We start from the raw sequence: 12,870 nt of genomic DNA, 5'->3' as shown, positions 1-12,870 counted from the left end.
CCAGCCTGGCCTCCAAAGCTACGAATAAGCTACACTTATTACAAGTACCATTACTGCTAAAGGAGGCCGAGGAATAACTAAACATTTCACACCCAGAGCAGAAAAGTGTGGGAGAGACAGGAGAAGCCGCCATGCTAAATCGGCTAAGAGCTAGTAGCTGCGCTAAACCAGCGGATTCCTAAAAACACATAAGGTGAATAATGTGTAAATAATTTAGAGGTGATTCAGCAGAGGGAGTGCTTTAGTTAAGGTGAAGAAGATTACACTGCGAAACAAATCGTTATCTAGTTATCTAGATCAATCTAACTGCACATATTAAACAGCTAACAGATACAGCAAAACACCGCTGTGCTCCGGAACAGGAAGTGATACAATACCGCAGTGAGAGCCAACCACCAGTAGAGGCAAGCAAGAGTCACCAAACAAAACAAACAGTGACAAAACAACAATGTACAGAGACATCCTGGATGAAAACCTGCTCCAGAGCGCTCTGGACCTCAGACTGGGGCGACGGTTCATCTTTCAGCAGGACAATGACCCTAAGCCACACAGCCAAGATATCAAAGGAGTGTCTTCAGGACAATTTCAATTTCAATTTATTTCAATTTATTTTCATTTATATAGCGCCAAATTACAACAGAGTTGCCTCAAAGCGCTTCACACAGGTAAGGTCTAACCTTACCAACCCCCAGAGCAACAGTGGTAAGGAAAAACTCCCTCTGAGGAAGAAACCTCAAGCAAACCAGACTCAAAGGGGTGACCCTCTGCTTGGGCCATGCTACAAACATAAATTACAGAACAATTCACAGAACAATTCACGGATGAATATACAAGAAATGCTATTGGCGCACAGGACAGGAGGGTCGCCAACACAAATACAACTCTGTGAATGTCCTTGAGTGGTCCAGCCACAGTCCAGACCTGAATCCGACTGACCATCTCTGGAGAGATCTGAAAATGTCTGCACTGATGCTCCACATCCAACCTGATGGAGCTTGAGAGGTGCTGCAAAGAGGAATGGACCAAACTGCCCAAAGATAGGTGCACCAAGCTTGTGGCATCATATTCAAGAAGACTTGAGGCTGGAATTGCTGCCAAAGGTGCATCAACAAAGTATTGAGCAAAGGCTGTGAATACTTATGCACACGTGATTTTGTCGTTTTTCAATTGTAATAAATTTTCTAAGATTTGAAAATTTTGTTTTTCATGTTGTCATTATGGGGTGGTGTTAGCAGAATGTCGAGGGAAAAATTAAATTTACTCTATTTTGGAATAAGGTTGTAACACAACAAAATGTGGAAAAGGTAAAGCACTGTGAATACTTTCCAGATGTGCTGTAAATGGATACATGAACAACTTCCATCAATTATTAAGAAAAACAGTATGGTAACGTTGGATCCTGGATGGCAACCACACAGGCAAGCAACTGGTCCATCTCCACCTCTATAAAGTATAATAATCTCCGGTAGCCAGTGTGAGCGTGTCCTTGGCCAAATGAAACATGGGTGTGTCCTTAACCTTCTCCAGTTGCTGGGATCATCATCACTGAGACACCTGTGTGCTGCATCATGTCCAGAGAAACACACCACGTGGATTGAATGTGGTAGCTGATGTTCCCTCACAGTGTCAATGATCCTCCTCATTTGAGTCTCACTAAATAACCGTTCATTTGACACAAAGTCATTCCAGTGGGACCGAAGGATCCTCCACAGAGACCTGGTACCAAAGATATCCAGTTGTCACCTTAGGTCACTTGGTTAGAGTCCAAGTCTGATATCCACACAGTAAGCAACAGGACCCTAAAGACTTGGAACTTTGTTCAGAGATGTCAGCATCACTATCACCTTTGACCTCATCACTCCATAAAATCTTCCAAGCTGTCTCTGGAACTCAACGGCTGAGGACCCAGAGACATGAACGTCACTGCTAAGATCAGATACTAAATTGTTCCAACAAAACTGATTTTTTTCCCCTCCACCAGCACTGTTTTTGGCCCACGGTTTTCTGTCCAACATTCAGCACTCAGGCATGCAGATTTATGGAATCCAGTGGAACTCATTGGTTCTATTCATAGTCATCGGTGAGCACACAGATCCATGAACACAGTAGACACACAGAACCACTCAGACCATTTTTACTCACATTGTACGCTGTGATGATAAGCTGAATGACGTTCTTTGAGTCCTGGTCTAGAATCTCCACTGTTGTTCCAGGTATGAGGGCAGTAAAATTCTTCAAGTAAATAAAATGCTACAATTATTTCAATGCAGAGCAAATGGAAATGGACATGCATAAAAAAATACCTCATAGATCACGTAGAGCCGCTTGGTAACAGCAAAGATCAGATAGATGTTGTTTTCTGCCAGTTTCTCACCCAGAAGAGCCAGAGACGGATAATCCTGCAGAAAGGAACAAGATCAGACAAAAGGGTGAGCAGCAATATGGTTTCATGAAGAGAAAGAACACTACAGATGCAATGTTTGCTCTGAGAGTATTGATGGAGACAGGCCAGGTGTTACAGTATGTTTGTGGATTTAGAGAAAGCTTATAACAGGGTACCAAGAGAAGAGCTGTGGTACTGTATGAGAAAGTCTGGAGTGGCAGAGAAGTGAGAGTGATGCAGGATATATACAAGGATAGTGTGACAGCGGTGAGAAGTGCAGTAAGAATGACAGATGCATTCAAGGTGGAGGTGGTATTACACCAAGGATCAGCTCTGAGTCTTTTCTTGTTTGCAGTGGTGATGGACAAGTTCACGGATGAAATCACACATTAGTCTCCATGGACTATGATGTTTGCAGATGACGTGATGTGCTGTGAAAGTTGAGAGCAGGGGCCTCATGTACAAAGACTTGCATTGATTTCCTACTAAAACATGGCGTATGCCAAACCCAGAAACTGTCGTAAGCACAAACATATTCAGATGTATCAAAGAGTGCATAGGCATGGATCTACACACGTTCCGTTTATACATCCCACTGAACGTGGAATTGAGCGTAAAGCCAAACTCCCCTCTGGCCACGCCCCATTTAAATATGCAATTTCATGTAAATAAGCCCTTCGAGCAGGGATTCCCCACGACATCACATCAGACACATGAACACAGAAAAACTATACAAAAGATTACTGGAAATTACGTGGAGACACGCAGAGACAGTTTATTCGGTACGCTGTTAAATAGATTATTAATGAAATTGGAAAATTGTTCGTGGGAGCTACAGAATGTGTGGGAGCTACAAGGACTGCTGTGCAGAAACAGCGCACACACACTAACACTAAAAAGGTGAGGGGCACCTCACCTGACAATGTGACATTCACAACATACACATGCATTTATTGGCAAATACTGAACACAGGAAGCCTGTTAAGAAGCTCTGCAGCTCACCATCAAGCAAAAATAAAAAAAAAAGACAATAATAATAATGAACATATTTGAATGTGCACATGCACAAATGTGCTCACGCTGGTTTTTGTTTCATGGAATATGATGTACCTGGATGACATTCGTACGACTGCGTTCCACACAGCTGGCATGGCTCAGCTCAAGGTTGACTGGCACACTCCTGACTGATTGACCAGCTCATGCTGGAATGCCCCTGTTGCCAGGAAGCCCAGCATGATCAGCACCTGACAGACGATCCCTGGTTCCTCGCCATATTGCGCTCTGGGCCGGCTGCAGTTCTGTGCGCAACTCCAGTAACAGCGGCCTTGGTACAACCCCAATTCCAGTGAAGTTAGGATGTTGTGTAAAATGTAAATAAAAACAGAATCCAATGATTTTCAAATCCTCTTCAACCTATATTCAATTGAATACACCACAAAGACAAGATATTTAATGTTCAAACTGATAAATTTTATTGTTTTTGTGCAAATATTTGCTCATTTTGAAATGGATTCCTGCAACACGTTTCAAAAAAAGCTGGGACGGGCCAAAAAAAGACTTGGAAAGTTGATGAATGATCAAAGAACATCTAATTGCAAACAGGTGAGTGTCATGATTAAGTATAAAAGGAGCATCCCCAAAAGGCTCAGCCGTTCACAAGCAAAGATGGGGTGAGGATCACCACTTTGTGAACAACTGCGTGAAAAAATAGTCCAACAGTTTAAAAACAATGTTTCTCAACATTCAATTGCAAGGAATTTAGGGATTCCATCATCTACAGTCCATAATATAATCAGAAGATTCAGAGAATCTGGAGAACTTTCTACACGTAAGTGGCAAAGCTGAAAACCAAAACTGAATGCCCGTGACCTTTGATCCCTCAGGCGGCACTGCATTAAAAACCAACATCAACGTGTAAAGGATCTTACCGCATGGGCTCAGGAACACTTCAGAAAATCATCTACAAGTGCAAGTTAAAACTCTACCATGCAAAGTGAAAGTCATACATCAACAACATCCAGAAACACCGCCGCCTTCTCTGGGCCCGAGCTCATTTGAAACGGACAGACGCAAAGTGGAAAAGTGTGCTGTGGTCTGATGAGTCCACATTTCAAATTGTTTTTGGAAATCATGGACGTCATGTCCTCTGGACAAAAGAGGAAAAAGACCATCCAGATTGTTAGAGCAAAGTTCAAAAGCCAGCATCTGTGATGGTATGGGGGTGTGTTAGTGCCCATGGCATGGACAACTTACACATCTGATGGCACCATCAATGCTGAAAGGTCCATCCAGGTTTTGGAGCAACACATGCTGCCATCCAAGCAACGTCTTTTTCGGGGACGTCCCTGCTTATTTCAGCAAGACAATGCCAAGCCACATTCTGCACGTGTTACAACAGCGTGGCTTCGTAGTAAAAGAGTGCAGGTACTAGATTGGCCTGCCTGCAGTCCAGACCTGTCGCCCATTGAAAATGTGTGGCGCATTATGAAGCGCAAAATATGACAACGGAGACCCCGGACTGTTGAACAACTGAAGTCGTACATCAAGCAAGAATGGGAAAGAATTCCACCTACAAAGCTTCAACAATTAGTGTCCTCAGTTCCCAAACGCTTATTGAGTGTTGTTAGAAGGAAAGGTGATGTGCTAAACATAAACAGTGCTAAACATACCACTGTCCCAGCTTTTTTGAAACGTGTTGCAGGCATCCATTTGAAAATGAGCAAATATTTGCACAAAAACAATAAAGTTTATCAGTTTGAACATTAAATATCTTCACTTTGTGGTGTATTCAGTTGAATATAGGTTGAAGAGGATTTGAAAATCATTGGATTCTGTTTTTATTTACATTTTACACAACGTCCCAACTTCAGTGGAATTGGGGTTGTAATTGAAATCTGTTAAATCTGTAATTGAAACGTGTGGTTTAGTTTTAATATGAGAGGTTATCATGGCTGGGGCCTTTTAATAGATAGTGACATGCGTGATCCCAGACAGCATCCTGCATAGGGCCCCCACAAAGCTGGAAATGACAGTGGGATGGAGCCACCAGGCAGGAGGAGAAGAAGGAGGCCAAAGAGGAGGTTTATGGATGTGCTGAGGGAGGACATGCAGGTGATTGCAACTTTTAGAAAACACAACCTAAACTATGTTCATGAGCAGAAAGAGACAAATTCTTTATACAGGACATTCAGGTCTATGGAAAAAGAAAGCTGTGATTACGGATGGTTTTCTACATATTATGTTTGTATTCCAGTGTGCCTGTGAATCACGCACGGAGCTGAGAGACTCCACTCAAGTTCACGCTTCTCCACTAGCGCAGCAGCATGTTTCAGGTCCAGTATTTCATACCATGACACAGCAAATAGACAACAGGATACATAATGGATACATGATGCAAAGCAGACATGGAAATCTGGCCTAAGTCTGATACCATTTACAACCCTCAGCAGTGTGATGCACAAGTCCACAAGGAATCCTGTACAGTGTGCAGAGGTAAGACCACTCTTCTTACCATCTTCGTGGAGGCGTTGTACTCGTCCCTGTCATTCAGGTGGCACCGCCCGTCATGGGGCTGGACAATGCCCCCGAGTCTTCCATCCAGAGCCAAGTGAGGTACATCATCAGTGGCAAACACCAGCAGGTGGTAGGCCTCCTTTCTCCAACCAATCCGGTCCTGTTTGCAGGGTACAGTGAATTAGGAGATGGAAGTGTGGGAATGTCATTTGCACTGTACTTACCAACCCAAACCTACTGTCCCAACCCTCGTGCATGGAGCTGGTTCTGTCTGTGTGTGTGTGTCTTTGGATTGGACAGCATTAGTCACATCCGACAATGTGTTCTGCACAAGTACAATATCGAGGAACATACAAGAATCAGATCAGGGGACAGTTTCAGCAGATATTCAATATTAAATATATAGACCAGGGGTAGGCCTGGTTCCAATCTACGTCATAGCTAAACCAAACCCCATTTAATCACCACCTCACTTTTATAGCAAAGGAAGTCACTTGAATTAGTGGTGAAAGGTCTTGAAGACTAACAGGAGCTCCAGCTGGTGCAGAGAATAGGGGTGCAGCTGATCCAATTCAATATTGGTATCGGGTTGCAATACCAAGGTACTTCAAGTATCGTAAAATATCGATCCAACCTGCGGCGTTTTCCGATACTGGAGAGAAACCACGTCTGTGAAACCTCTCAACTGCTGCATGCTCTCTGCTCTGTTTACTGCTCAGCGAGGGGGAGGTTTCTGAGCTGAGGCCGAGCTGTTTCTTTCGCGCACCACAACCAAGGGTTTTAAGGCATGGGTAGTAGCAAATTTAGCAAATTTAGCCCGGTAGCAGCTCTCAGGTTGAAATGGTTTGTGCCGCTGAGGACGGATTTTCCAAAGAAATAACTAGAAATGTGTGCTTAAAAAAAAAAAAAAAAAATCAGTCGCTGTGGCGTCCCGAGGCTGTGAAACAGCAGCTCAGAGCAGTGCTGAGCAGAGTTTTTTTCTGTACGATGAATGGGAAAAAACTCCATTAAAACCCTTCAGTCTTTATCCAGAGTCTCTCACGTGAGCCTTGCTGACGACACATTTAGAAATTTATGGTTTATTTTACAGCTGCATGCTTTGTGTTTCCAAAAAGATCCATGTTTGCTGTTAGCAGGAAGGGAAAGATGGAGAGAAGAGAGAGAAAGCAAGAGACAGAGAAAGTGAGCACGAGAGAGGGAGAGGACCTTTTTTTTGCTCAAACACTTGCTTTCACAATGTATGTTTCAACTGAAATTGAACTGAGGGAGAGACAGAGGGAGAGAAAGGACTTCATTTTTATTTTAACACTTGCTTTGACAATGTAAACATATATTTTCCATGTCAATAAAGCTCCACTGAAATTGAGACTGAGAGACAGACAGAGAGAGAGAGAGGGAGAGCTGTCTTTTCCCTTTTAAGTCTATAAAAATAAGTCTATCAATAAAAGTACTTAATTCTTTCACCAAAACATCAAATCTAGGCCATCTTAGATGTACCTTCTGGCAAATGGCAGCTGAACTTTCGAGTCTCCTTTGTAAACGCAGAGACTAAAAGCCATAACTGCCAGGAAACGCAGAGACTAAAAGTCATTAATACCAGTGGGGAGGTGATGGTCTAGTAGTTAAGGTGTTGGGCTTGAGACCAGAAGATCCTCGGTTCAAATCCCCACCTGACTGGAAAATCACTAAGGGCCCTTGGGCAAGGTCCTTAATCCCCCATTGCTCTCAGTGTGTAGTGAGCGTCATCAACTCCTCAACTAAGACTGAACTCGAAGCTAGACTGCCTGATGTCTTAGCTTCACATTTGGCAAATACCCAATCAGTAGACAGTCTTGTGGATAGTTTAAACTCAGTGCTCAAAACTCCACTCAACATCGCGCACCCCCAAAACACAGTCACCTTGGTTCAATGATTACCTGCGTGACCTCAAGCATAAGGCCAGAGGTCTAGAAAGGAAATGGCTTAGCTCTGATTTGATCAACAACAAACATAACTCAAAGTTCTTGTTCGACATGGTGGCAATCACCTGTAGTTCACTCTCATTTTACAGCAGAAGATTTCCTGGATTACTTTGAGAAGAAAATAGAAGATATTAAGTTAAACATATCTCAGCATGCCTTAACCCAGCCACGACACCCTGCTATTGAGGTGGGCTCCATTACTAAGGTATTACCTTGTTACGGCCTTGCTCAAAAGCCACAACAAAAAGTGAGGCACACACGGAAGCACAGATCTTTTTAACCCTTTGTAGGGCATTTATTATAAAAAGTAAAAGAAAAGAAAAAGAAAGGACGGTATAGTGGAATAAGCCAGAGGACCAAGCCGGGACCGAGCACACGCGGCCGCTCCCCATGCTGCCATCCGGAGGAGGAAGAGCGCGAGGAAGAGAACAGAACTCCCCCTTTTATAGCACCCAGGACAGGAAACAGGACCAGTGCCTCCCGGTGGCCGAGACCTCAGGACAGACAACACACATTAAGACAGCAGCATAACAAACACATTCAGACGACTACAAGAGCCGTCAGGTCCCACCAGGACCCTGTCCAATGTGGCGCGCAACAAAGCATCCGGAGCCAGATTTTCTGCTCCTTTAATATGTTTTATGTCCAAATTATACATTTGGAGGTACAGAGACCACCGAACCAAACGCTGATTAGGTGCCTTAACAGACGTCAAAAACGTTAGTGGATTATGGTCAGTATAAACAGGAATTTTGGCACCACCACACAAGTACACTTCAAAATGCCTTGAAGCCAAAATCAACGCAAGTGTCTCTTTTTCAACAGTTGAAAAATTTAGCTGGTGTTTGTCAAATTTCTTTGAAAAATAGCTAACAGGTCTATCCAAACCAAAATTATCAGACTGCGTCAGAACCGCTCCAGCCCCCACGTGACTTGCATCCACGTACAACTGAAATGGTTGGTTTAAATGTGGGGTGGCCAACACCGGCGCGGCACAGAGGAGCTTCTTCACACTTTCAAATGCCTGATGACAAAGAGAAGACCAGACAAATTTAGCATCTTTGCACAACAGATTAGTTAACGGCGCAACAACTGAAGAAAAGTTCTTACAAAAACAACGAAAGTTCTTACAATAACAATGAAATTCCTCGATGGCTTGAACTTTAGCTGCAACAGGACGGACTTCCCCCTGACCAACTACACGACCCAAATAGGTAACAGTCACGCTCAAACTCGCTTTACAAGATTGACGGTCAACCTCGCCCCCGCCAGACGAGTGAAAAGCTCCTCCATGTGGTCCAAATGTTCTTCCCAGGTGTCAGAATAAATCACCACGTCATCCAAGTACACTGCACAACCAGACATATCACCCACAACAGCATTCATCAACCTTTGGAACGTAGCTGGTGCATTTCTAAGTCCAAACGGCATCACTGCATAAGAAAACAAACCTGACGGAGTAATAAACGCAGACACCTCGCGTGCACGCTTAGACAACGGCACTTGCCAGTAGCTCTTCAAGAGATCAAATTTACTCACAAACTCGGAAGAACCCACCTGGTCTACGCAATCATCCATTCTTGGCAAAGGAAAACAATCTGGTTTTGTAACTGCATTAAGCTTACGGAAATCAGAACAAAAACGTGATGTATTATCTAATTTAGGAGCCAAAATACATGGAGACGCCCAACTCGACACACTTGGCTCCGCCATGCCATTCTAAAATGGTAAAATGGACTGCATTTATATAGCGCTTTTCCATCTGCATCAGATGCTCAAAGTGCTTTACAATTATGCCTCACATTCATCCCGATGTCAGGGTGCTGCCATACAAGGCGCTCACTACACACCGGGAGCAATAGGGAATTAAAGACCTTTCCCAAGGGCCCTTAGTGATTTTCCAGTCAGGCGGGGATTTGAACCCATGATCTTCTGGACTCAAGCCCGATACCTTAACCATTAGACCATCACCTCCCCTAAACCATCACCTCCCCTAAAATACATTCTCCAACATGTATTTTACCTCTGCATCCAGATGCTTGCGTTTATCTAAGCTGAGCCTATAAAAGCGTTGCTTAATCGGCCTAGCACCCCCCACATCAATATCATGCTCAATAAGATGTGTACACCCCGGTATATCCGAAAACAAGCATGGAAAGCGATGTATTAAATCACGTACCTGTTCAGCATGACCCCTAGTCAAATGATCAAACAACACATCCAAATTTGACAAGACTTCTGAGTTCTTAAGACGCTCCTGTGTAAGAGCACTGTCCAAAGTAACAGCTTCACTGTCACCGCCCCCTGACCAGCGGCAGTGAGCTGTCCAAGGTACCAGAACTGTCAAGCGTCCCAATAGATCTACATGCCATACATACCGCAGAAGCCTCAGCATCCTCCGTTTGCTGTGATACTTCTCTGGAATAGTAAAGTTTTAACAAATTGACATGACACATTTGTTGCTTTCTCCTGCGTTCAGGCGTTGAGATGAAATAATTTTAATCAGAAAGTTATTCAAGCACAGTGTAAGGACCACTAAACTTAGCTTGAAAAGGTGACGTGATAACCCGACAAAGGGCCAACACTTGGTCACCAGGCAAAAACGAACGCACCTCCGAATGCCTATCAAAGAGAGACTTCATTTAATTCTGCACAGCAGTCATTTTCAACTTGACCAAATCTCTTGCAACATACAATAGTGTTCAGAATAATAGTAGTGCTATGTGACTAAAAAGATTAATCCAGGTTTTGAGTGTAAGAGAGGAGGTGTGCGGCTAGGCATGAGGAATCTGAGACTAAATCGGGTCCCGCTGTCTTCGATGATCCTGGGGAACGCCCGGTCCCTCCGCAATAAAATGGATGAACTTCAAGGAAACGTACGTTTTGTGAAGGATTTTAAAGACTGTGGGATTCTGACGTTTACAGAATCATGGCTCACTGAACATGACCGGGATGCAGATTTGCTTATTGACGGCTTTGGTGCGCCATTCCGTTTGGATAGAGACGCAGAGGTGACAGGTAAATCACAGGGAGGCGGAGTCTGCTTCTATGTAAATCAACGATACTGTCATCCTAAATCTGTGACTGTAAGAGAGCGCATTTGCACCCCAGATGTTGAACTTTTATGTGTATCATTGCGTCCTTTCTACCTGCCCCGTGAGTTCCCGCAACTGTTTATTACAACAGTTTACTTACACACAAAAGCAATGCCTCTTAAGCCTGCAGTGTCTCCATGACGTGGTGTAGAAACTACAGTCTGTCTCACGTGATGCACCGATCTTTTTATTGGGTGATTTCTACCATGTTTCCCTTAAAAAGACACTACCTGACTTTTATCAATACCTGTCCAACCAGACGGGATAAAACTATTGATCTTTGTTATGGGTCCATCAAGGAGGCATATAAATCTCTCCCAATGCCCCCCCTGGGTTCGATGGATCACAACTGTGTCCATCTCCTTCCTACATATAGAACTGTGTTACAAAGGGAAAAGGTCCATATGTGAGACATTAAGGACGGGACAGAGGAGGCTGTGCTTTGCCTGCAGGACTGCTACGACTGCAATGATTGGGACGTGTTCAAAGAAGCTTGCAGTGACGATCTTGATGAACTTGCTGACATAGTTTCTTCGTATGCCACTTTTTGCAGGGATATGATCATTCCCTCTAGGCGTGTAAAAATATTTCCCAATAATAAGCTGTGGGTCACAAGGTCAATTAAGGCTTGTATACAGGCCAAGAGACTTGCTTTTAAACATGGATCAGCCTCTGAGCAGCACACAGCCTCTAAGGAGGTGAAAATTGGGATTTTAAAAGCAAAACAGGATTATAAAATGAAGCTGGAGAATAAGATGGCGATGAATAATCTTGGATCTGCTTGGTCAAGCATGAAAGCCATTGCAGGCCTCCAACACTCTAAAGTCAGCAGGACCATCTCTTTTGATGGCTTCCAGTCTAATTTTGAATTTGCAAATTCTCAACTGTTTTTATACACGTTTTGATGCTTTTGATTTTAGTCAGGAAATACAGGAAGTGAGTCATAAAGTGTGTGACAATCAGCACTTTTTTATTTCCCAGAAGGATGTTGAAAAATCCTTCTGCTCCCTCAAACCAAGCAAAAGCTGTGGTTCTGATAATATTGGTGGCTGTCAGCTGAAATCATGTGGCAAAGAGCTGAGCACTAACACTGATTGTCATGAAATGTTTTGAGAAACTTGTAAGATCTGAAATCTTGAAGACAACGGAACATGACCTTGATCTCATGCAATTCGCTTATAGGCCCGACAGAGGAGTAGAAGATGCTACAGTCACTTTATTAAATTTGGATTTAAATCTGGAGGGGAAAGGAACACATGCAAGACTTTTATTGACTTTTCATCTGCTTTTAACACAGTCCAGCCCAACGTGTTCGCCTTGAGGCTTTTAGATCATTTTAAAGTAAGTAATCTTGTGGGCTGGATTTTGAATTTTTTAACTGGCAGGACACAGAGTGAGAGTGAACGAAACCCTGATCAGGTTATATCCTCCACTGGTTCCCCAGAAGGATGAGTGCTCTCTCCTCTTTTGTTCATCCGCTATACAAACATGTGCAGTAGCAGCAGAGAGGACAGAACGATTTTAAAGTATGCAGATGACAGTTATTGTCAGTCTGCTGAAAGACAATGACAGGAGTCACAGCCTAGTTGTCGCTGATTTTCTTGACTGGCGCAGTAAGTCTTTTCTTGAGATGAACATCTCTAAAACAAAAGACATGATTATTGATTTTCGTAAAAACAGTGCTCCCAGTCAAGAGGCAACAGTCAAAAGGCCAGATTGTGGAGTGTGTCAGCACATAGAAGTATCTTGGAACTGCCATTGATGGCAAACTGAACTTTGAGGCAAACTGTGATGCTGTGTATGCCAGCACCTCTATTGTTTGAGGAAACTGTCCACTTTTAACACCGACAGAACCATGCTGACCTTGTTTTATCGTGCTTTTATAGAATCAGTTTGATCCTCCTGTCTTGTTTCATGG

At 43.4% G+C, this 12,870-nt stretch overlaps 1 protein-coding gene across 1 annotated transcript in view; it reads right to left on the bottom strand.

The window, feature by feature from the left end:
• itgb5 (integrin, beta 5) overlaps positions 1–12,870 on the bottom strand; it is a 161,623-nt gene that overhangs the window by 86,244 nt on the left and 62,509 nt on the right. Inside the window, exons 6-8 of the mRNA XM_034186204.1 lie at positions 5,895–6,056; positions 2,304–2,399; positions 2,143–2,232 (exon numbers count right to left, since the gene is read on the bottom strand). Coding sequence (XP_034042095.1) covers positions 2,143–2,232; positions 2,304–2,399; positions 5,895–6,056 — 348 coding nt within the window. The remainder of the gene's footprint in view (positions 1–2,142; positions 2,233–2,303; positions 2,400–5,894; positions 6,057–12,870) is intronic.

Source organism: Thalassophryne amazonica, chromosome 14, assembly GCF_902500255.1.
Source record: "Thalassophryne amazonica chromosome 14, fThaAma1.1, whole genome shotgun sequence".
NCBI lineage: Eukaryota > Metazoa > Chordata > Actinopteri > Batrachoidiformes > Batrachoididae > Thalassophryne > Thalassophryne amazonica.
This window is presented reverse-complemented; position numbering and strand designations above follow the sequence as displayed.